We start from the raw sequence: 26,734 nt of genomic DNA, 5'->3' as shown, positions 1-26,734 counted from the left end.
TTTGTCAAATCAAACATAGTAATAAAATCAATAATCAAATGTGTCTGAAATACATATATTGGTGTATATATGGTATAAATGCATTTTCTGTTTTTCCCCATGTGGGGTCTAATGAAAAAGGTGGGAAAATGAAAATTTACTATAGATACATCAACACAGTTCATACATGAATATTAAATAATTTCAAATAAAATATCACTGTACTTTTACTTTTTCAAACAATTTAACCATAGATTTCTGCCCATTATGTTAAGGAATTGGCCATTTACCCAAAAAAAATTCTCATGAAATGGACCTGAACTCTGACCCTCAGTGAGAATATTTAGTTAAATGTGAACTTTACCAATTTTCCAAAATCATGCCATTTCCTGAAATTCGCTGACACCAGAATGTGTCATTAGCCAGAACCAACCAAACGACGCCTGTTGTCCACCACTGCTATCGTTGCCTTTAAGTCCTTCTTGTAGTCATCTAAGCTCTCCTCACAATTCTGGCCGTAGTATGGGTTATTACACTCGCACGCTGCCAGGAACACGTCTTTCATACTAACACAGCTGCCTCTCTTTTCTTTCTCACCACAGTCCAGCTTGGAGCAGGGATCTTCTGTCATCATTTCTTCATCACTTTTAATCAAAACTACAAACTTGCCACCCTTCACACCTGGAGATTTCGTACACTTCCCATTATAAATGTACAGATCTGGACTGTCTTCGGGAGCAGTATTAACGTCATAGTCTTCCTCTTGTTCTTTCTGTGCATCCTGGCTGTCGTGAGCATCTCTTAAATAGGCGTGCACTGCTGTGTACCTCTGAGACACTGGCTTACCTTCCACAAGTTCATTACATTTAGCAAGTTTCTCTGCTACCTTGTAACACAGGACTTTCTCGTCAATGCATCTGCCAATGGCTTGTTTGACTAAAGCTGCCTTATCGTGAGTCCCTTTCACCTGTCTGGCTACAGCCACAGTAACGATGCCTTCTTCCACCGGAGTAAATCCTGTCAAGACGTGACTGTTCAGTGTCTTCATTTTTTCATGTTGAGATTTCTTGCTTATAAAGGCAACAACCATCCAGTCGTACCTGTCGTACTCCTTCACCAGGAATGACCAGACTTCTTTTGCTAGTTCTGAACGAGCTTTTTTTTGGTCAATGATACTTTTAACATCCTTTTTAACGTAGTCCATGCTGTTTTTAATGCACTGCATGTGGACTTGGAACATCACTGATGCTGCGTCATATGCAATGTTAGCCATCTCATTAGCCTTTGCATCAGACTCTGTGTGCTTGAGTTTGTAGTAGAATTCATTCATTGTATTGCCTTTGTAGATGAGTTTATAAATGAACACAGTGTATTCTCTGATATTCTTTTCATGACAGTTAACATGTTCAGCCAGTAAATCTCCCAGGGGATATTTGAAGCTCACACCTTTATCAATCAGCAAACTGTGTAATGTCTTAGTGGCAGGCTCAAACTTTTCATAGGCTTTCTCAAATTCCTTCTTATGGTCCTCCCTTTTTTTATCATCTTTTGCCTCCCTAAGACTCTTCAACAGAGTTGTGTACGTTTTCCACGCTACGTCAATATCCAGCTCTGGCTTGTGGTAGGCACTACTTGCCCAGCTGTCCCACTTCTGCTCTGCGTGATATTGGTCAAGCTTAGTATTAAGATGTTCAAATTCACCCATGAGAAGGTCCATATCAGTGTATCCTTCTATTTCTGATGCTGCAAGTTTGACAAGGTCACTTATCAGTGGCCCATAAACTGGAATAATATACAGAAAAGGGCAGACTACTGAAGTAATTGTGTCGATTCTGCTAAGAGCAAACTTGCCCAGTGCAGTAAACCCTTCTTTGATTTTCTTTGAGTCCTCTGGAGACCTTTTCTGCAGCTGGTTCTGTCAGGCAGATGCAGGGCCGATCGTGGTGGAGATGAGGAGGGCAGACGACACCAACAGCAGGAATGCGAGGCCAGCAGGAGACGCCATGACTGACAACACACAACGTGACAAACACAAGCATGTTAATTATTATTATTAGTTATTACTACGAATCAACTCAAAGCAGTACTAATACACTCTAAAAGAAAAAATCACCGCAGTGCTGGTTTAATATTACTCCAGCCTTGCGATGGGTTAAATTAACCCACTGTTTGAGTTGCAGAGATTATTATAGCTGGAATATGCAAGCCTTCACTGTGTTGGTGGTGAGAGGAGTGCGGCACATTCAAAATACATAATGTCTCGTGCTCAGCTAAAAAACAACAAAACCCTTATTAACATTATCATAATAAATGTATAGAATAAGTATGGTTATTGTTAGCTTGCAGGAGCAGAGATGCAAATACATACACTCAAAAAAGGTTTGGTAACACTTTATAATAATATCAGTTATAAGCCATTTGCAAGCAATTTACTTAATGAACTAATAATTTACTAAGCATTAATGCACTATTTGTGTATGACTAATAAGTGATAAAATAATAAGTGACATGTCAGAATGGTTTAGTAAGTCATCTAAAAAATGTTTCTTAAAAGTCATGAAATGATCATAAATCATTAGTAAATGGTAAGTAATTAGCTGATATATTATGAATCACTTATTTCACAAATGTGTTGCAGTATTGGTATCTTAAAACACATTGGTTAATCATGAGCAAATGATGAACAAATTATTAGTAAATGATCTGTATATACAGTGGGTATAGAAAAGAATCAGCCCCCTTTAAAATAATCACATTTTGTTCCTTTGCAAACTGAAATGAAGACGGACACAGTTTTTGTTTTATCCAGCTGTACTCAGTGCAACTTATAACCTCCAAGTGAAAGATAGAACACCAACATGTCAGAAAAACAAAAAACAGAATCACTGAGTTGGAAAAAGGATCAGCTCCTCCTAAAAATGACTTGTAAACTCAATCAGATGCAGCTAATCACCTTCTCAATGGCACAAAAAGCCATCTGAATTTCAGCGGTTATCAGCTGTTCTCATTTTGATCAGCTCAGCATGAAAAGAGCTTTCTTGGAGCATTTCAGTCCTTGGTAGAGCAACTGAAGCAAACAATCAGCTATGGGCTGCTAGGCACTGTCAAAAGATCACCAGAATAAAGTTGTGGACAGGCACAAGACAGGAGATGGAGACAAGAATATTTCAAATGCTTTATCAATGTTATATATATATACTTTTCAAACTGATGAAAGAGCCGGAGGAAACTGGACAGAGTGGCGGCCAAAAGGCCTACAGCAACTCTGAAGCAGCTGCAGGAGTTTATGACAAAGAGTGATCATTGTGTGCATGTGACAACAATATCACAGATTCTCCACAAATGTGGCTTGTATGGGAGGGTTGAAGAAAAAAAGCTGCTCCTCAAGAAAGGCCACATGCAGTTAGACTGAGCTTCGCCAAAACACACCTTGAAGATTCTGAGGCAGATGAGACTAAATCTGAATTATTTGGCCTCAACACCGAACGATAAAATCCAATACATCACACCATCCAAATAACAGCATTCCTGCAGTAAAGCATGGAGGTGGTGGTTATGTGTCTGACCAGCTAGTTGTGCTTCAGGCTTGTTACATCTGACCCTGCCCTCTAGCTGCTACCGTAGGCGCACACCAGGCTCAACATCCCTGGTGAGTCGGTACAGTCAGCAGCTGCTAACGCCGAACCCCGGGCGGCGGTTAACTAACCCGGAAAACTCAGCTTGTCTGAGCTTGGGCGCGTGGAGCCCTTGGTGGAGGAAATTCCACCTAAATGGGTCTTTGGACCTTCTACTGCAACCAGGACCATCTCCAGTCGTCTTGACTATGTCTTGCCACTGGGTACAGATGTGGCTGGTCTGAATGCTGCGCAAATCACCCTCACTTAAATCCAAGTTCTCTGCGCAAGTCATGGCATTTTTTCTTACCATCGTCATTATCCAAGTCCTGTGGCGATGGGTGAGCGACGAAGCAGCAGGCACGGATATGCTGGAAGCTGTAGCCGCAAACCTGCACGCAGGCGGCTCAGGATATTGGTCGTTCCCTCACTGGACCGAAGCAGCAGTGAAGTCCGGCAGCACCCTGAGTGACTGAGCAGCCCTATTCAGGATCACACTGCTCACCTCCGTAGTGAGGAAAGGGTTAGAAAAGGTACCCTAAACATTGTCTGCTTCAAAACATCCTGGCCAGCCTACCGCAGCTGGCGGGATCCCATACTTGCGGTCGAAAAACAGAAAGAAAAACAAATAAAATGAAAAAGACCAAAGTGATACCACTCACTGTTGGCGCCTGGAATGTGCGCACCTTGATGGACACATCTGGATCAAAAAGACCTGAGAGAAGCACCGCCCTCGTGGGCAGAGAGCTAGCCAGATATAATGTGGATGTTGCTGCCCTAATTAGATGATCTAATTAGAGATAATTAGTTCAGATGGAAAAACTGGACCTGTCCTTGGTTTCATACGGATTACTTTATCACAGAATATTAGTTTTCAGTAAGGGTTACTTAATTTAAGAGTAGACATGTCAAGCTTTCTATAAATATTCACACCTCTTGCAACCCGCCCTGAACACCTCTCCAAACAACCGCTCACACCATTTACACCTCCTGCAACCCCCCTCTCCCCCACACCTGCAATTCAGATCAGCGAAGAGGAGGTGCGCCAGGTCTTCCGGAAGCAGAAAAGGAAAAAAGCACCAGGCCCACATTGTGTTACATCAATCTGTCTGAAATCCTGTGCTGACCAGCTGGCCCCCATCTTCACACAGATCTTCAACAGATCACTAGAGCTGAACTAATTCCCTCCAACCTTAAAACGCTCCACCATCATCCCCATTCCAAAAAAATCCAAAATTGCAGGACTAAATGACTACAGGCCTGTGGCTCTAACGTCTGTCGTCATGAAGTCTTTTGAAAAACTGGTGCTGGCCCACCTGAAGGACATTACTGGATCCTTGCTGGATCCTCTTCAGTTTGCCTACAGAGCAAACAGGTCTGTGGACGATGCAGTAAACATTGGACTGCATTATGTTCTGCAACATCTAGGCAGACCAGGGACTTATGTGAGGATCCTGTTTGGGGACTTCAGCTCGGCCTTAACACCATCATCCCAAACCTCCTCCTTGCCCAAACTAACTCAACTCTCCGTCCCCACTTCCGTCTGTCCGTGGATCATCAGCTTCCTGACAGACAGGCAGCAGCTAGTGAGGCTGGGAAAATACACATCCAGCACCCGTATAACCAGGACTGGAGCTCCTCAGGGCTGCGTTCTCTCCCCAATGCTCTTCTCCCTGTACACTAACGATTGCACATCTAAAGACCCCTCTGTCAAGCTCCTGAAGTTTGCAGACGACGCCACACTCATCGGCCTCATCCAGGACGGAGACTAGTCTGCTTACAGACAGGAGGTTAAAGAGCTGGCTGTCTGGTGCAGTCTCAACAATCTGGAGCTCAACACGCTCAAAACAGTGGAGATGATAGTGGACTTCAGGAGAAACCCTCCTGCTCTCCCCCCACTCACCATCATGAACAGCACTGTGACTGCAGTGGAGACATTCAGGTTTCTGGGCACCACCACCTCCAAGGACCTGAAGTGGGACATTCATATTGACACATTGTGAAAAAGGCCCAGCAGAGGTTGTACTTCCTTCGCCAGCTGAGGAAATTCAACCTGCCACAGGAGCTGCTGAAACAGTTCTACTCCGCCATCATTGAATCCGTCCTCTGCACTTCAGTAACTGTCTGGTTCAGCTCAGCTACTAAATCTGACCTCAGAAGACTACAGAGGGTAGTCCGGACTGCTGAGCGAATCATTGGTACAACCCTCCCTTCTATTCAAGAACTGTACTCATCCAGTGATTAAAAGGGCTGGCAAAATCACTCTGGACCCCTCACATCCAGCTCTGAGCACCAGAACGACCATACATAGGAACATTTTCTTCCCCCAGGCAATCCATCTAATGAACACTTGACAAGAACTGTGGAACACACACTATTTATACACACATACACTTACTTATCTAACACACATACTTAGTCTACACTTCAAATTTGCACATAATATACCTGTACATACAAAACTGCCTATTGTAATATACCTCCACATACAATTGTCAATTTGTATATTGTCATTCCTTACCTACTTATTTGTATTTTTTATTCTTTTATTATGTTTTTTGTTCTGTCGCTGTCATTCTGTTGAACTGCAGAAGCTTCTGTCACAAAAACAAATTCCTCGTATGTGTAAACATACCTGGCAATAAAGCTCATTCTGATTCTGATATATTTCTCAAGTCTGTGTAAAGTATTCGCTGAGTTTGTTCATTTTAGTGACGCGTTTCTAAAAGCAGTTCACGGAGACAGTGAAGATTGAGAGCGCACCCTGTTTGTTTTCATTATTTTACCAAAGCAGAACATTTTTTGATATGGTGGGCATACACAAATAAAAGTAGACCCTTTACAGCGTCAAGTGATGTGTTACTTTTATGAGTTCAATCAAAAGTGATAAAGCATTTTAAGTTCTTTTCTCTCTCATCTGTAAAATATGCAAGTGCTCCAGCTGGCGCCTTTGCCGACCCTTCGTCGTGCACTTGATTATACAATCAGCACACGTTATAGAATAGCAGACCCTCAAGTAAGTACTATAGCAGTGTTTTTCTTTCTTTCATTTTTTTGTTCTGTTTCACTCCTCTCCCTGTAAATGGATATACCAGCCGTCTAGCTCCTGTGCCTGGAGCAGTTGAACCATTTGCTGGAGGACCACACCAGGAACTTTTTAGATCTGGCGGGCCTTACACACCCTGACCGCTCGCTCTGCGTATTCTATTACACCATCTTGAGCAACTGGTGTAAGGCACGCCTGCCAGCAAATGGTCCCAAAATGATTTTGCCGCTTTTGTGGAGTGGGTGGTGGAGAAGAATGGACTGTATTTCTTTGTATGCACCTCTGAGGACAACTCCATCTCCACTCCTGATCCAGAGCCCAGCCAGCCTTCACCACTCAGCCGCACAGAGATATCGCCAGAGCCCACCACAGCTGCAGACTCAGAACCTGCCGCGATTAAAGCGCCAGTGCCGGATAAAGCGACAGAGCGGATGATTTTCCCAGAGCCTGAGCTCGATGACGTGACTGACCAGGTGAGTGAGCCGGCAACACCCTGTATCGCTGTGGAAGTCTTTGTGGAGATCGAGGGAATGGAATGTCACCCCGCCCACACTCCCACTGCTGAGGGTGAGCTAGTGATGAACTCTGGATTATTTGACTTTAAATTAGGAGGATTTCTGGCTTGGAACCCCGGCTGGTTCCGTCCAACTCTCCTGGGCCCCTGCTGGCCCTGCACAGCTCTCCTTCATCAGCCAGCTCCTCATCAACAGCATCAAGGAGCGATCCATCAGCTCCACCATGGCTCATTGCTCCCTCTCATCCACCCAGTCCATTGGCCCTGTGTCAGCTGGCCACTGAAGATACCTCATCTCACCCTCAGCATGGCAAAACCAGTGGATCAGATGAGCTTCGGGATCTTCAGCTTCCAGCTACCTTGGGGTTGGAGGATCCCGCCTCCGCCTCCAGCCTCTGAGACCCAGATTCATCTCAGTTCTCTGACCCATCGGCTCCATCTTGGCTCATTGCTCCCTCATCTCCACCATGGTCCATCATCCCACTGGCTCCACCGGGCTCCCTTGTACCTCCAGCTCTGCCTTGGTTAGTCATCGACCGACATTCGCCTCGGTATTCCGCTTCTCTGTCTGGCTCCTCCTTCCCTCCAGCTCCACCTTGGTCATCTGTTGCTCCGGCTCCACGGCAGTCTTCTAGATCCCCACCTCCGCCTCGGTTGCCTGAGCCGCCAGCTCCACCTTGGCCCTTCGGATCCTCTGTGTCACCCTGGCTCTGTGGCTCTCCATCCGGGGCTCCTCTTCCACCGTCTCCATCAGTCGGCCACATCTCCACTCCACAGGGAAGACTGCTGATCTGACAGTTGTCCAGAAGACAATCATTGACAAATTCCTTGACACGTCTGTGTGTGGTGGCTCTTGATGCCTTGACCCCAGCCTCAGTCCATTCCTTGTGAAGTTCACTCAAATTCTTGAATCGATTTTGCTTGACAATCCTCATAAGGCTGCGGTTCTCTCGGTTGGTTGTGCATCTTTTCCTTCCACACTTTTTCCTTCCACTCAACTTTCTGTTAACATGCTTGAATACAGCACTCTGTGAACAGCCAGCTTCTTTGGCAATGAATGTTTGTTGCTTACCCTCCTTGTGAAGGGTGTCAATGATTGTCTTCTGGACAACTGTCAGATCAGCAGTATTCCCCATGATTGTGTAGCCTAGTGAACCAAACTGAGAGACCATTTTGAAGGCTCAGGAAACCTTTGCAGGTGTTTTGAGTTGATTAGCTGATTGGCATGTCACCATATTCTAATTTGTTGAGATAGTGAATTGGTGGGTTTTTGTTAAATATGAGCCAAAATCATCACAATTAAAAGAACCAAGACTTAAACTACTTCAGTCTGTGTGCAGTGAATTTATTTAATACACAAGTTTCACAATTTGGAGTTGAATTACTGAAATAAATTAACATTACCAAGACATACTAAATCACTCATAAGCAACATTATATATACACACGTCTCTAAAAATCAGCCCAGCACTGTCTCATTCATCTATCTTGTCCATCAGTGAATATGCAGCCTGCAAAACACTGAAATAAATATCAAAGAAAAAATACAGTTAAACAAGAAAGTAGTCTAAATAAGAAAGTTAAATACACCCTGTCTAACGGACGCGAGCAACGCGGCGCGACAAAATACTCATTATAATCAGTGATGCTGGATGCGGCACGACACGACATGACAAATCCCCGACAGTAAACTGCCTCGTCCTATTTATGAGGTACTGACACAGAGTTCAAATGTCCTGTGTAGACAGTTAATTTGCTGAATGCATAAACTGTATTTTCCTGCGCTCAAACATGCCAATCTAAATGGAAACGCTGTGTATGGTGTTTGAGGTAATTTGTAAATTACCATAGACTTAGTCTAAATAAAACAATTTGCTACAATTACTGTTATTACATTTGTGTCAAGTGCACTACCGCCGGTGGCAGTAGACAACCGTCACGGCAACCGTCACAGCCCTACATATGAGCGAGTGCTTCGCTACTTCTTTTGGCCGGGCATGGAATCTGATGTCTCCACTTATTGCCGTTCGTGTCATGTATGCCAACTGAGCGGTAAGCCCAATCAGACAATATCACTTGCTCCTTTACATCTAATACCTGTATTGGGAAAACCTTTAGAGCGTAATATTATGGACTGTGTTGGCCCACTCCCTAAATCAAAAGCCGAGCATCAATACATTCTCACCATGATGTGCACTGTGATTCACTATCCGGGGGTGATTCCGCTGTGCACAATTAAAGCAAAAAAGGTGGTCCAAGAATTTGTTAAGTTTTGTTCTGTGTTTGGGCTGCCAAAAGTGATCTAAACAGATCAATATCAAATTTTACATCGGAAATATTCACTCAAGTTACTTGTAAATTGAACGTGAAACATCTACTGTCCAGTGCCTATCACCTCCAAAGCCAGGGAGCAATAAAATGTTTCCATCAGACACTGAAGATGCTGCTGCGTAAGTTCTGTCTGGAAATGGGAAAAGAATGGGATGAAGGACTCTCTATGCTGATGTTTGTGATTAATGAAACCGCACAAGAGTCCATGGGATTTGCTCCTGCTGACCTGGTGTTCGGGCGTACTGTTCGTGGTCCGCTGAGAATGTAACGAGAACAGTTACTTGATGAGTCTGTTTCCCCTATGATTGTTCTAGATTATGTGAGTAAATTTCGTGATAGGTTACATCGAGCATGTGTGATGGCAAAAGAGAATTTATTTACAACACAGTATCTTATCTACCTGATCAGCATGTCAAGAAATGTTGTTGATTAAAGAAATCCTTCTTTTTTTGCAGATACTCCCTCTCAGAAAACTATGATACTGTGCACTATGTTGAAATTGAGGGATCAGCTCCCATAAGTCAAAATCCCTATCGTGTAAATCCTGTAAAATGGGAGATAATGAAAGAGGTAAAATACTTGCTGGATCAGTGGCTTGCTGTCCGCAACTCCAGCCTGTGGAGCTCACCTTGTATCCTTGTACCTAAGCCTGACAGTACCTATAGATTTTATACCGACTACTACAAGGTTAACTGTTACAAAATCTGATTCCTTCCCCATGCCCCGTATGGAAGACTACATAGATCGAGTAGGAGCAGCCCGCCTAGTAACAAAACTAGTTACAAAATCTTCTAAAAGGGTACTGGCAGGTGCCGCTGACCACCCGTGTGTCTGAAATATCGGCCTTTGTGACGGCAGATAATTTTCTAAATTATACAGTACACAGGGATATGACATGTCACCTAAAAGAGTGTCGCATCGGTTATTTTGCCTCATGAAAGCGCTGATGCCTTGCTTATTTGTAAAGCTACTGAATCTCAATACTCTGGATGCTCAAATGTGTTCTCAGAGCTTGAACAAGTCACTTTCACATCAAAACATGCATACTCAAAACGCAGTACATACTAGATTCGTTGTAATAACGAGTCATAAACACATCCACAGCTGTAAATCCTGGTTTAGTAAGAAAGGTAAGTGTCCACTGAACAACATCCCAAAGAGCACGTTTAGTCCAACGAAGCAATAACGTTATAATATGGATAGTAATTATTTAATTATTACTTTGTTTACGTCTCAGTTCTTTGGGGACAGTATTGTTTGTATCCATTATGGAATAACTTGCGCTCAAAAAAATGTGTCTTGGTAGTAAAAAACAGCATGGTTTTGTAGCATACAGTGTCACAAACAGAATGAGACCATCCACAAAAAAAAAGTCAAAGATTCGCAGAATATTGTTTATTTGAATACATAGTCTCAGAAAAATGGTTGCAGGAATCTAATTGTTCATGGTATCTTCTCCAGATTTGAAATAGAAACTCATGAGACGTGACTTTCAACCCATTACTTTTCTGGATTGCTCCAGGACTGATTTCATGTATTTATATGTGAAATTTAAAAAAAAAATCAGTATGGTACAATTTTTCTCATAGCACTTCAGTGTCTATAACTAATCTTTTTGAGCATTATCAACTCTGGAAAGAAGACCCTTTGGGCTTTACTGTCCATCATCCAAAGACATCAAAATTGTGTGTCTAGCACACTGAAGTCAGGAACTGTTGCAATTTTAAGTTAGGTAGGGCATTTTCAGCTGTGAGTCCCAAAATGGGGAGTGCTAAAACAGGTTAAAACATTGTGAGAGATCTTTGCCCATTTGAGTGAGGCTTGACTAACCATTAACCTAGCTAAATGTGAATTTTGCAAGGCCGTGGTAACAGATCTCAGAAAGAAAGTGGGGCATGGACAGATTCGCCTAGTAGATGCTAAGGTTGCCGCCATCCTTCAATATCCTGCACCTACGACCAAACGAGAATTGCGCCGTTTTCTAGGGATGGTGGGCTATATCAGAGCATTTTTCTTCTGTCGAGTGTCCACTTGCTGACATATTAAGTTCTTCTAAAACCTTTATCTGGTCTCCGTCATATGAAAACGCGGTGAAAGATTTGTTGTTTTGCTCCTGTTCTCGCCACCCCTGAATTCACTCACCCTTTTAAACTTGAGGTAAATGCCAGTGCTGTGGGAGCTGGAGCAGTGCTGTTACAGGAGAATGACCATGGAATTGACCACCCCGTTTTACTTCTCTAGGAAGTTTTTAAAAGCTCAACAAAACTATAGTACTATTGAAAAAGAAACTCTTGCCTTAGTTTTAGCACTTAAACATTTTGAAGTTTATTTAGGCAGCAGTTCTCTTTCAACTGAAGTGTTCACAGATCACATCCCCCCAACTTTTCGTTTGCGCATGTCAAATCACAACCAGCGTCTGATGAGATGGTCATTGATTGTGCAGGAATTTAATTTAAAAATGCAGCATTTTTAATAATACTGAAATTTGTTTCTTATTGGTCGGGGTGTTTCATCCTCGGACGTATATATTAAAATACGGTGATTTAAGGCTATGTTTTCTTTTCCCTTTCGAGTTTCTCTCTCCTCGTTGCTCCAGATTCCGGCTGCTGATTATCTGGGAAAGCGGATTGGCTCCTCTCTTGGCATCACATCCTTTAAAAACTCTCTTATGCGCAATACAAGGGGGGCGTGACTCTGAGGGTGTTTTCTGCCGGGAGGACATGTTTGTGTCAGTGTTCCTCCGGCCTGTTGTAAAGTTGATCATAAGTAGCCTGTTGCATGCTTAACGTCGTTCCAACTGCTTTTCCCACCATCTTTTTCTTTGGCTATTATTGCTAATATATTTTTTTTTTAATTTTGTTTGTATTAAAAGGTAATCTGAAAACAGGAAAAACATTAATATCCTGTAGGAGTTTGTTTTTCTTCTTATGTTTAACATTGTGTCTGTATTAAATTGGTGCCCACTTTCTCTTTATTGAATTATATAGGGAGATAGGGAAGTGGGATGTATTTTTGTTTTATTTTTTCTTTGTCAGGGTAAGGTAGCATTTAAAAGAACAGTTTGTTTTTGTTTTGTTTGTTATTTTGGCTCATGCCCATTTCTGAAGCTGGCAAAGTGGCTTGTAAACAAACAAACAAACAAAAAAACGATTAATTGCTCATACAATAAATGGAAATCTATGCTTTTTTCCTTTGGTGACGTTCTTCATTTATGGTACTCCACATTGCTCCTAGACTGGGACATAACTTTTTGTTTTTTTCCTGACATGTTGGTGTATTATCTTTCACTTGGATGTTATAAGTTGCACTGAGTGAATACAGCTGGATAAAACAAAAAATGTGTCTGTTTTCATTTCAGGCTGAAAAGCAACAAAATGTGATTCTTTTAAAGGGGAGTGATTTTTTTCTACACCCACTGTAATTTGATGCATTATTAGGTATGTACTGTATAAGTTATGTAATGCATATAAAACTAGACCTACATTATAAAATCACGTTTCACACATAATTTGTAACCAGTAAGGAAGAACTACAAATGATATGTAACATGTTTAGGGAATGGAAAAGCTTCATAATAAGTAAAGGGGTCATGAAATTATAATTTTTTTAAACTTATTTTATAATATTTCCTGGTAATATTAAACTTATATTTAATATTTTCACACATTCAGTCAAAGAAAGGTTCCAAAAATGGAATGAACAGCCTTGCGTTCTCTTCATGACTGATATACAAGAGCTACATTGGACAAACAAACCGAAAGAGGAACGAATCCGCACTACTCCTTTGGGCTACACAGCGCAGACCGTTTATGTGCTCGAGCCGGAGCCGTGGGCTGATCTCAATCACACGACACCGTTATACACAGCGCTGGAAGATAGGCCTACAGTGAAGGAGGCAGTCAAATTTGCCGCAGAATCAATAACATCTCTGTGAAATCTTGGGAGAAGCATTAAAATTCAGCGCAGAATTCTGTTAAAGCTACAGATATCAGAACAAACGCCACTGATGTGGAAACCAGGAAAAACATTGTTCAATAAACACAAATCACCACCATTCACCATTGATTTAACAGTAAAACTACAGGAACAACTTGTGGCAGAAATGGTCTAATGTTTTCGAGTGATTTAAAATTCTTCACACAACTTTTCCCAGCACTTCAAAGCTTTAAGTATTACCGAATTTGAAAGTTATTTTTAATGTGATGACATTATTTGTTCATCCTTCATAGGTTTCCCCCATGTATAAAACTAAAACTTTCATGATGTACAGTAGTCAACATTTGAAGTGGATCAAAGTTGTCCCAAAACCAAAACAATACCCGTTCTTGTCTTAAGACAACTTTGATTAACTTTTTTGATCCACTTCAAATGTTGATTACTGTAGGAAAGCAAATACTTGTTTAAAAATAAAAAACGACATTAAATTACCACTAGTAGATGGCTGCAGAGAAGTACTACCTAGGCAGCACAAGTACATCTGTAAGACGTCTGCTAAAGATCTGGGAATCATCTGCTGTGTACTCTGATAAACGTCTCAGACATTTATTAGAATGCATGTAAAACTGCTTCTATTTGACATCTGACAGGAAACATCTTAGAGACGTACTGCAGATGAGCAAGCACTCTTAAAAATATATCTTGTATATGTAAATGCAGACATTAAATAGATGTCTCTGAGATGTACATGTGTGATTAGGGTGAGTGCTTTACTGTCAGGTGCTGGTGCCACCTTCTGTAGAACTTAATGGCACTGGTGCTGGTGTCATCGAACATTAGTCTGGAGCCCTACCATGTTTCTTGAAGTCAGAAAAGTCATAACAGTGTTAGAAGAATGATGTCTGTGGTATATTTTCACTACAAAACAATAAGAAATGCCGCAAATATCACCACAAATTTTGAGAAAAGCCGCAGCAAAATCAGTCATTTTAGGCCACAAAAATCAGAAAAAAGTTCAGCGAAATCCTGGAGGGACTGATATACACACTCATGATTTTTAAATGCTTAGCTTAAATATGTAATATTAATGAAATAGTGCTCATAAATGGCTGCTGAGATAGTATTCTCAAGTGAAATGAGTAGAGGCTTGGACCCAGAAACAGCAGTCCTTCCATCATACTTAACAAGAGGATTCTCCCAAAGCCATCAAACTAACTTCATCAGAGCAAGAATGCCATTCCAGAGCAGAAGCGACGGCAGACAATTTTGTTCCCAGTGTATTGACTTGCATGGTTTAATTGTACAAGACTAGTACTGTGCACTAAAAAAAAGTAGGGTTATTTTTGATTTCATGATGTACAATCATTTTCAATACCATTGGCAAAACTACAACATACTGTATACTGCCATATAGATATTTTAATGTTTAAAAAAAAAACATTCATCCATTTTGTCAAGGCACTCATTATTTCAAGCTTTGAAATTGGTTTAATCCAAGTCTTCTAAAAATACACATTCACTTTATATGATGAACAGATTTTATATAGGCTTTTATTTACATACATATAAATATTGATCAATTACCATTACAAAAATCTCAATCTTAAACATTTGCTCATTCTGTGTATCTGTGTCTTTAAAATAGGGCAACTTTGTTGCAAAAGCTCACAGCACAAAAAGCTTGATTTCAAACTGAACTGAATTTACAAAAAAAAAGACGAGTACAGTCAGTAATAAAATTATAAAACAAATGACTCAATTCAGTTTGAGGTGTTCAAAATATGACAACACTGAATTTTTATAAGCAGTGATTTAAGAGCCATATACAGTATGTTAGGCCTATTTATTTAGATAAATGAACATCAGATGGCTTTGACCTGTAATGACTGTACAATGTAGTGATGCAGTTAGACAGACTAGGATATTTATATGTACAAATTAGACAAATATTCCATTCCAAAACATCTCTACCATAAACTTACATTGTAAAGAAATTAAAGTTCCATCTTTGATTGTTGAAATACTTTCTGGTGCATTTCACTTACAACCAATAAAACTTCTAGAAGGATTTTCCTCGGTCAGGTGTGAAGCTATTCTGAACGGTTAATAACTTTTGACAAAGTTTAATCCAGGAGCAAAGAGAAATAATTTCTACTATAAAAGCACGGAGAGATCGCGACTGCACACAGTCTGCGCACAAGCAGTTCATTTGTATAAGTTAGGCCTATTTGAGAGCTCGCATCCAGTTTTCTGCGATTACATGACTGTGTTCTCCTGTTACAATAAAGCGCTCGCCACATTTGTGCGGGAATGATTAAAATTTTGCAGAATACCTGCAATCACGCGCAGACATTCAGACTCTGTAATTGACAGGAGACAGATGCGTGTCAAACTCACTGTCGAGAGGAAAGAGAGATGCAGTTTATATCGGTGTATATTCGGTAGATACAGATAATAGATATAGATAACCGTGTCAGATAATATTTCAGTATTGGTATCAAAATATAGATATTTATGCTAACACTACCATGTAGTTTATTTCTCCAAACTTTGAGTTCATAAATGACTCTGAGCTCCCTCACTGTCTGATCAGCGGTGCTTTTCCCAGCTCAGATATCAGGGCTTTTATTGGTCCCTTCACAATCGGATATCTTTATTGGCTACTGAAGTGCCGTCAAAGGTTTGAATATCAATTCAAATTGTGGGCGTACTCCCCAATAAACATGAGACATCGGCCAGACATGCAGATCATGTCTATATTGCGTCGGTCGATCTAGGGCCATATCTGGACGTCTAAACGAGGTGCAAATCCGGTATGGTATAGACGTCAGACTACGACGTACCTTGGACGTAGATATGCAGTTCAAAATTTGAACGTCTGGCTAGGAGTTTTATTTTTATTTTGGACATCTGTGCGTGCAGAACAGGTTCAGGAAATCGACATAAGAACTTTTTATACAAATAAACATGACAAAGCAATCCTATGAGTTCTGATTTAAAAAATTTAACATCACTCCTATTTTTATGAAACATTTAGGTGTTAAAATAGTGTAATATTTATGTTTAAAATGTGACCATTTAACTTTTTTATGAGTGTTTTTTTTTTCCACTGGGACATTGACAGAAACAGCAGTTTTCATCTATGTGTGATTTAATTAGATCTATTAGGCAAGGCAAGGCAAGGCAGATCTATTAATTAAATATAATATATTTTAAATTAAATAGAATAGTTAAATTAAGTTAAATAGATTTAAATAGATGAACAGACTTAAATGTAATAGATAAAAATATTTAACAAATATTTAATAATACTATATACTATTTATTTATATTTATTATATTATTATTATATATTATTATAATATAATAAAATAGATTAGTTAAATTGTTAAATAGATTTAAAAGAGATAAATATAATTTTTATTATATATTATTATAATATGATTTTATATTTAATAATAAATAGATAAATAAATGGATCTCTATTTAAACGTGAACTTGTGCGAGGGGCTACTGGCGAGGGCGTTAACGTAGTGACATAAACGTGATGGCGTAAGCATCCGTGAAGACGGACGATATTAATTCTGTATATTACCAAAGACGAAGTTCTCTCGTGTCTGAATATTTACTTAAAACAGCATCCTTCACATATGCAAAAAAATATGTTTGGAAAAAACAGGCATGGTGATGCTTACGGTGAACAACACAACCTACATATTGGATTATATCAGCAGTACTCTTATCCATTAGATAAGACATAATTCAAAACGGTCTATTTTTATTTGTGTACCTTTAAAATAACAGTGAAACTTCATAATTTTTGTAAAATAAAGAAAACAAACTAAATGTGCTTGCAGTCTCGGTTTCCATGAACCTCTTCCTCAAATGTAGAAAAACACAGCAGTTCTGTCTACTTGTCACACAGACATGAGAAATATATTTATTGAAACCTTTACGTACCCGCTTTTAATTAATTATGTTTTGCTTAGGCTTTTTTACATGAAATGCATTATATCACTATATATATATATATATATATATATATATATAATAGTCACTTTGGAATAATTCAGCACGTCAGATTAAAAAACAATGTCTTGGGTGGTCACGTGACCCGAAGCAAGATGGACGCTTGAGACTTCACTCCTTACCAAGCTACGGTTTATTGTCTTATTCTCTCCAAGCAAACGTCATATTATCAGTTAAATCTTGCCTCAAGTATGCCTAAACCTCAGCGTGACAAAGATTTTCCAATTTTTTCATTGTCTGGCCCGTCCACCGGGAAAAAAAAAGCGACTCCTCAATCGACCGCGTGCTTTACAAATGAGGATCAGCATGACGAAATTTGCGCCCCAGAGTTAATCGGCACGGCAACCATGGACCAGATTCTGGCAGAAATCAAATCTGTGGCTTCGTGTGTTAATAACATGGATGAATCTGTCGAAGCGCGCCTGGATATGATTGACAGTGCTTTGGGCGACATAGAAAGTTTAACCGATGCAACAGATGTTTTTATCTCAAACTTATCTAACCGGGCGACCGATTTAGAAAGACGAATGGATGAGGCCGAAACTCGGATTCCAGTTGCCCATGATATTTATTTATTACAGGGCCGTAGCTGGGTTTTGTGGGGCCCCGGTGCAGGTTGTACCAGTAGGCCCTGTTTGAAATTGTTTAATTTGTATGTTCGTTCTATTTATTTATTTGTGCTATTTACACAATGTTAAAGTTTTTTCAAGTTTGTAGGTGTCCAGGTACAGAAACTGAATAATTAAATGTAAAATAGCACTGTCTTCATTGTAAAAATTAAATGTACAATCAAACCAAAATTTATTCAGACAACTTCAACATGTTTCACATTATCACAGTTTATTTGCTATAGTTTACAAAATGGTAATAAAGTATGACAAGAACTCAGAGTTAAACTATCAGAACAAATACATCTTGATAATGTCAGATAACTTTGATAGAAAGATATGTAATGAATTACAATCAACCAAAACTTCAGACAACTGTTAGTATGAAAATATTTACACAACTATCAATACTTTGTTGAACAATTACCAAGCAATGCTTCATTTTGTTCAGCCTGTGGTGTAAAAATGTTGCATTATTAATTCAGGAAAAAACACGTAAGCAAAACATGGTCAGGTCAAAGTGTCTGAATAATTTTTGCCCCCCCTCCCCTTTTAATCAATTTCACTAGTAGTCCAGTGTTTTTGGTCTGATTTTTTTTGGGTATAATATGTCATAGTTCGCTTCATTTTGCTATACTCACATGAATTATAGTGTCCTGCACCTACTGGTAAAAAAATATATATATCAAAAATTATATCTGGTGTCTGAATAATTGTTGGTTTGACTGTGCATTAAATCTTGTTAAACCTACAAAGTAATTCAGTCAAGAGCAGTGAGTGGTATTTTTTCTTTCATTTTCTTGGATTAACATTACAGCAGCTAGTAGCTAAATTAGGCGCAGTCACTTTAAGAGACAATGAATGCATCCAATATAATACACATCCGATTTTTTCTCAACTGTTTACTTTCACTTAAAACATAATCAACAGTTTTTTCGAACATACTTTCCAAGACGGTAATTTAGACATTTTGTATGTATTTGTCGTTACAAGTGCAAAAAGAGGCAATTTCAGTGTTCAAGCATTTTGAGACGTGTCTCTCTGGTGAGCCCTGAACACAGAACACCGCGGGGCGGTGGGCTCTTTCACATCCTTTTCTGTTTGTTTAAACAAATTCAATTTGTATTTGTTCGTTCAGGTTCAGGAGGAACTTCGAGGAGAACTTCGCAAAGGAGAGCTCAGTTCAGTGTTGCTGTCTGTGAGACACGGCTCTCTGCTTGTGAACACAGCGCGAGAGTAACCAGCTATCAGTTCAGCTTTTCCACGTCTTGTGTTTGAATGCTTTAAACTCTTTTGAATATTTAAATTGGCAAGTGGTAAGGCTTAAAACACGTGAAAATTATAAGCTTTCGTGACGACACGCAGCAGTGGCCTGTCAACTGTCCTGATCGTCTTTTTAGGCTGGCCTCACCCAGACGGTTGAGATCGCCGGGGGCCCCCGCTTAGCCGTGGGTCCCTGAAACCATCACCAACTCACACCCCAAAAGCGACACCCAATACAACAACCATGACGCTCAGTTTTCTGCTATGCAAAAGACAGTGGATATGTTACAGCTGAAATTCGATGACCTGGAGAACCGCGGCCGCCGGAAAAATCTAAAAATTGTCAATCTCCCGGAGAAAGCAGAGGGTTCTACCCCACTCACAGACTTACTCCAAGCTTCCATCTCCACTTCAGTCGGCCTACCTGCTGACTTTCCCCCACTGGAGATTGAACGCGCTCATCGAGCTTTGGCTCCTAGCCCGGTTGTGAACAAGCCTCCGAGAAGTGTCGTAGTGCAGTTTCTCCGAAGCGGTACTCAAGGCAGCTTTAAAGAAACGCGACATCCTCTACAATGGCTCCAGATTACGGTTTTATTCTGACCTGTTGCGGAGGTTTTGCGCAAACGTTGTGAGTTTGACTCTGTTGGGAAATCGATGGCCCGCCACAATATGTACAGTGGCTTTGCTTATCCAGCACGGCTCCATTGTCTTCATAACGGGCAGATTCGACTCTTCGACAGCCCTGAGTCAGCTGCCGCTTTCTTGGAAACTCTTAATTGAGGTGCCCTTTCATTTGTTTTTGTCTGTAATGGAGAAATACAGACTTGACCTTCAATGAGTCCCTGCTGCCATTACTTTCTACAGTTCCGAACGACTGTGTACTGGAGCTGACCTTATTTACAGCGTCATTTTAATTAATTTATTTATTTTATCAATGTTATTATTTTATTTAACTTATCTTACCATTACTTGCTTTAAGATGTTACAGTGTATATACACGAGGCTCGATTAGCTTTAAATACAGCTCCCAATATATATATAAATTATTATTATACCCTTTTTTTTTTTTTCTCTCTCTCAAAGGGACTCACATTTAAGTTTATTATTTAACCCAAGGTTTGGTTGATGTCTCTAGCGACTGAGCTGTTATTGTGGTCTCTCAGTTGAGTTAGGACTAGTTTATATCTATTATGCTCTGTGACTTCATTAGGGGTGGTTTTATTTCTGTCGTTTTTGGGGACAGAATAGGGGTGGGTAAGCGCTGTAATCTGGTTTACGATGTTTCATGTGTTTGTTCAATCAGGTCAACTCTTTGCCGTCTTATTTTGCCAAAAAATCCGTCTTTTTTATTTAGTTTTTTTTTTTCTTATCATATACTTATGTTCTGTTGCGTTGTTCATGGTTGGTTCACTTAAACTCGTTACTTGGAATGTCCAAGGAATTGGCAATGTAATAAAAAGGAAAAAAATTCTAACTCATTTGAAAAAACAAAAATCCGACATAGTACTGCTTCAGGAAACAAAACTATCTGATACTGAACATGTGAAGCTTGGGAGAAACTGGGTAGGTCAAGTTTACTTTTCCTCCTGCTCACAGAACAAAAGAGGTGTTGCCATTCTTATAAATAAGAATCTACCTTTTATCTTAGAACATAAAGAATGAGATCCTGAAGGGAGATTTATTATGATCGCAGGCTCAATTTTTGAACATCATATAACAATTCTTAATGTTTATGCACCAAATTTCAACTCTTCCAACTTCATATCTCAGATGATATTATTGTTTAATTATTACTGTAAAGGCTTAGGTTTTCTGGCTGGAGACTTCAATTGTATAATGAATGCTTCTTTAGACAAATCCTCATCTGCAAATGTATCGAACCCCAAATCATCTAATTTACTTAATAATTTATGCTCAGATACTGGTTGGATAGATGTTTGGCGCCAATTAAATCCTAAAGCGAGAGATTATACATTTTATTTACATCCCCATAATTCATATTCTAGGCTCGACTATTTTTTCCTCCCTAAACAATTTTTGCATGCGGTTCAGTCTTGTCACATTGACTCTATTGTTTTATCAGATCATGCAGCAGTACATTTGCAAATTGATCCTGCTTTCAGTATTCCTAAAACTTTAAATTGGAGGTTCAATATATCTCTTATAAACAGTGACTCTTTTTCTTCTTTTGTTTCAGACAGTTTATCTCAATTCTGGCTCGATAACAGAGATTCCCCAGTGTCTTCGGCCATGATTTGGGATGCAGCCAAAGCCACTTTACGCAGACATTTTATTTCTTATACTTCCCATCTTAAAAGAGCCAGAGACCGTAAGAGGAAAATTCTTAAAAAGGAAGTCGCCAGGTTAGAACAAATACATAAGCAATCCCCCACAGTTTCAAATCTTAAAGCGTTGGTGAATGCAAGGACCAAATTAAGTATGGACCATACTTGCCATATTCAGAAGCTTCTGCTCTTCACTAAACAAAAATATTACGAATTTGGCAATAAATCCAGCCGTTTGCTTGCTCATCAACTAAAGAATCAAAATAATGATCATTCGATTAATATGATACGGAATGCAAGCAACCCTTTGACTATAAATAGTACTTTCAAGGACTTTTATAAATCTCTCTATAGCTCAGAATCAAAAGCAACGGACTCTGATATCGCCGCCTATTTAAATAACATCTCACTACCGTTGTGCACAGAGGAAGATCGTTCTAGCCTAAATGCTCCATTTACAGTGGAGGAAGTTTGGACAGCAATTCAGTCCATGCCGAATGGGAAATGTCCCGGTCCAGATGGTTTCCCATTGGAATTTTTTCAAAAAATTTTGGCCACACATCCACCCAATTCTTATACCTGCTCTTAACGACATTTGGAAAGGTGAAATTCCCCTCTCCTGGAGACACACTTCAATTAGTTTGCTCTTAAAAAAAGATAAAACTCCCCTGGACTGTTCATCTTATAGACCCATCAGTCTCCTTAATGTGGACTATAAGATAGTTGCAAAAGTACTGGCCCGCAGACTGGAAACGATTCTTCCCAAAGTTATAAATTCTGATCAGGCAGGCTTTGTGAAATCTAGGTGCGGTTCGGATAATGTACGCCGTGCCCTTAACATTATACATTATTTTAACACTCAAAACAAAACAGCGATGATTTTATCTTTGGATGCCGAAAAGGCTTTCGATTGCGTAGAATGGTCTTTTTTGTTTTCGGTTCTCGAAAAATTTGGGTTAGGTTCCATTTTTATTAATGTCATTAAATATCTTTATTCAGATTCTATCGCCACTGTCAATATGAATGGTTTGATGTCTGAGGGGTTTCCAGTACGTAGAGGTTGCAGACAGTGGTGTCCCCTATCACTGTTATTGTTTACATTATTTATTGAACCTTTGGCAGAATCTTTAATCAGGACTAACCCCGATGTAACCAGGATCATAGTCAATGGGAAAAAACATGTCATCTCTTTGTTTGCAGATGGTGTTCTCTTGTATTTGGAGAACCTACAGACGTCTATTCCAGCAGTTCTGGGCTCCTTAGCTTCATTCAGTACTGTGTCGGGTTATAAAGTTAATTTAGGAAAATCTGTTTCTATGCCTTTAAATCACACCTGCAATCTTCCTATACAATCTCCTTTCCTTTTATAAGTGAAAATAATTAATTCCATAAATTCATGTTGAGATTAATTTTTTAAATATTTTGAATACAGATTAAAGACATATTAAATTATTTAAATAACTAAAAAGATACTTTAAAAATGAATGTAAAATTGCCAGCAGGTCGCGGCAAGTCACTGATTTTATCACTGATTCATTCATGCAATTCGAACAGCTGATTCATTCAGGAATGAAGAAAACTAACTACATTATTAAAAAAACAAACTGAATCAATAACTCACTAGATTCGTTTAAAAACGCACATTCATTCATAAACGAAATACCGCTGTGTTTGAATGGAGATGTGCAGCAGTCCAGCTGTGACTTTGTTTCAAACTATTTTCGACGACGAAATAGAGCAAAATCAGACATATTTGTTATAGTCAGACAATGTAAGTCACTAAATATTAACTTCTTGTCTATTGAAATTCTGTATTGAATCAGTATCACATTTACAAACTCCCTTAAAAATCATTAAAAGCTGTCACTCATCTTAGTTCATCGCCATCTCACATTTATAATCATTGAAGCTACACTGCACAATGAATCTCTTATTTACACCCTGTCTACACTTTGCTTATGAAAGGATTCGTGAAATATGTCTGTGATACATTACTCAACACTGCAAAAACACGTAGAAACCTTTGAAGATACCCGAATATGATGATCTGGTTAGTCACACCTAAATATTTTTTCATAGTCGCATGCAGTAGTTTTCAGTTGCAAATGCAACTGTGCACTTTAGAGCCCTGTGCATGCAGTTATTATTCGGGTACATGAACACTTGATTATTGCATGAATGAAGAATAGCATCTTTAAGGATTTTATGTTAATTGGAGTTGAAATAAAAATGAATTAGAAGTTTTTTCCTCCCAGTTCAGTTACAACAGGTGAACATAATGTATGGACCTAAATAAACTTAATTGTTTGTTAATTATTAATTGCTATCCACTGTACAGAGAGTTAAGTTTATTTTATTTTCGTGGGTTTTGTACAAATGCACAGTCTGTAAGTTGATTTACCTGTACAAATAAAAATTACATTGAAATAAACAGGAGTTTTAATTGAATGCAGCCTTAGAGTGTTTATTTTGTCCAGAAACAGTATAAATGTCTAAACGAGACTGCAGATGACCTTATAAGACGTTAAAAATAAGTCCACAATGACCACATCTGAACTAAATTTTAACCTTCTAGAGACGTCCTGTGGACGTCCAGAAGACGTCGAAAAAAGACACCATAAAAACTTTCATTCTGGCTCTTCAGGGGACGTCACTTCAACGTCCGAAAAAGACGTTGAAATGACGTTGTTTCGACACACCTTTACTCAGTGGGTCAGTAACGAATTATGATTTAAAAGTAACGAATTAGACTATTTTGCTTTATTTGTACTTAAAGCTGCAGTAGGTTACTTTTGTAAAAATGTATTTTTTACATATTTGTTAAACCTGTCATTATGTCCTGACAGTAGAATATGAGACAGATAATCTGTGAAAAAAATCAAGCTCCTCTGGCTCCTCCCAGTGGTCCTATTGCCATTTGCAGAAATACACCGCTCCCGGTAAGAAACAAAACTTCATAGCCAGGAGGAGTGTCTTAGCAGTGTCAATCAAGCTTGTGTGTGCGCTGATCACACCCCTCTCATGCACAGCGCATACAGGCGTTCAAATTCAAGATTACCGATGTGCTGCAGCTTTGCTTATGGCGGACAAACAATCCAAACTGCCAATTCCTCGAGTGGCACCTGCTCATAAAATAAAGACAGGTAAATGGAAAAAGACAGATGACGATGATAAAAAAGCCAAAAAGAAAGAATTAGATAGAGCCCGAAATAAAACGAGGGTAAATATCGGAGCGGCTTTTCCGAGGTGGAGGGAGCTACGTGTCCTGAAAGGATTAAAAACCGATGCAGAGTTAGCCACATTTCTGCTTGACAAGTAAGTATCGCTGCTTGATTTGTTTCATTTTTTAAGAACTACACAACTAAGATAATTTCAAAACAGGCCTGACAAATTATGTATGGCATGGTTTCTTGTAGATTTCAGGGTGGTCCTTTGCATATAACATCAACACCAACCAAACATCAGATGACCACGCATCCTATCCCTGCCCTTTCCAGTATTGTTGGCGACTCATCCTCAGATCGGTACGAAAATTATTGTGAAAGCCTATATTACAAAGTTCATGATGTTGGTTCAGCCTCAGCGGTATTCATGGTGTGTTATTAGATGTTTGGTCAAAATATGTAATGTTTTGAGGACCAAGTTTGTAGTCAAAGTATGGGCAGGCCATAGTCAATGTAAATCATATTGTTGATGTTTCGTCTGTACCAGTGATTGTGCCATAACTGTTTATCCGCCGTCATCGGTGGCCCTGCTTGCTTACTAGCCTGCGCGTTCACGGCAGGCTCCGTTGTGATGGGGGAGGAGCTGTGGAGGGAGGGCTGTAGCGCAGCAGAGAGCAAGGGGGAGTGACCTGTGAGTTGTGCTTGTTCAAATTTTCAGGCTAAGTCAACGTTTTCTAAAAACTCCCTACTGCAGCTTTAAGTATAAGTAAAAGTACAGCTTTAAAAATATACTCAAAAAAGTACAAGTACCTGAAAAAAACTACTTAATTACAGTGGTGGAGGTAACGAATTACAACTACTCACGTTACTGTTAATTATTACACTTATTGTAGATTTTTGTTATTATATGTAACATTGAAAATAGTATAAGTAGAGTTCTACAGTGGATAATACACCATAGTTACAAAACTGGTCCTAGTTATCGGTCTCTGATGTTAAAAAATTATTGCACCTCAGGCTGTCCACACTAATACGTTTTCGTTTGAAAACGCATCTTTTTCCACACTGAGACAGTGTTTTTGGCAAGGAAAACTGAACTTTTTGAAAACGCTCTCCAAAGTGGATAAATTTGAAAAAATTTGATGGTTTGGTGTTGTAGTGTGGACTATGAAAACGGAGGCTTTTGAAAATGATGACGTAAGTTTAGTCATGTGATGCATATTATACCAATAGATATCCGTGTTTATACTGGTATTGTGCACGTTATGTGCTATGTACTTTCACACTATTGCTACAGATGTGTTACTTTGTACACTCTTCATATCACAGTCCTGCAAAGATGAAAGCAAATTTACTCGCGATCGCTATTTGCGGCAAAACATGAGGGCAGTTGCATTATAGATCAGACAAACAATCATGAATGTGTGCGACCTGGACGCATCAGTGAATGGTGGGTTCTTTTCGTAAATAAAATAAATAAAAATTTCCTGTCAGAAAAACTGCATGAAAATGTCTCATGTCTGTTCCATGTGTATCATCTGCAGTGAGCTTTTTTGAGGCTTTACGCATGCGCAGAAAGCGAATTTAAGGTTTTCTGATGTTTCAGTGTGGATGAGACACTTTTGGAAAACGCTTGAAAACGCTAGTGTGGACAGAGAGCGTTTTAAAACCAAAACACCATTTTCAAATGTATCCAGATTAATGTAGACGTAGCCTCAATTGTCTCCCTTGAAAACAGTGTCTACAAAATAATATGAAATGTAAACTAGTAAAACCTCAACAGACCTGAATCTGGAGAGCTGGAGACTCGAGAGAAAGTCTGCTTGATGTCAGGTCGGTCAGCAGGCTGGTTGTGATGTTGGTTGATGAGTCTCAGAAGAAGGCTCCGATCTCTGAGCTCCGCAGCACAGGACCAGTGATTTTATAGGAATCTGATTGGCCACACCTCTCAACAACTGGATTACT

At 39.5% G+C, this 26,734-nt stretch overlaps 1 protein-coding gene across 1 annotated transcript; it reads right to left on the bottom strand.

Annotated features, from left to right (window-relative positions):
• On the bottom strand, positions 1-26,734 carry LOC122140341. Its single transcript, XM_042743490.1, has 2 exons — positions 26,555-26,734; positions 1-1,986 (listed from the first exon to the last, which is right to left on the bottom strand). The coding sequence occupies exon 2, from the start codon at positions 1,694-1,696 to the stop codon at positions 398-400; it is 1,299 nt and encodes a 432-aa protein (XP_042599424.1). The 5' UTR covers positions 1,697-1,986; positions 26,555-26,734; the 3' UTR covers positions 1-397.

The sequence above is a fragment of the Cyprinus carpio genome, chromosome A4, assembly GCF_018340385.1.
Source record: "Cyprinus carpio isolate SPL01 chromosome A4, ASM1834038v1, whole genome shotgun sequence".
Lineage (NCBI taxonomy): Eukaryota > Metazoa > Chordata > Actinopteri > Cypriniformes > Cyprinidae > Cyprinus > Cyprinus carpio.
Note: the sequence above shows the minus strand (reverse complement) of the source record. Positions and strands in the feature narration are given on the sequence as shown.

Excerpts from the sequence above, each read along its gene's own strand:
- LOC122140341 (XM_042743490.1), bottom strand. The coding sequence starts at position 1,696 with ATGGACCTTCTCATGGGTGAATTTGAACATCTTAATACTAAGCTTGAC.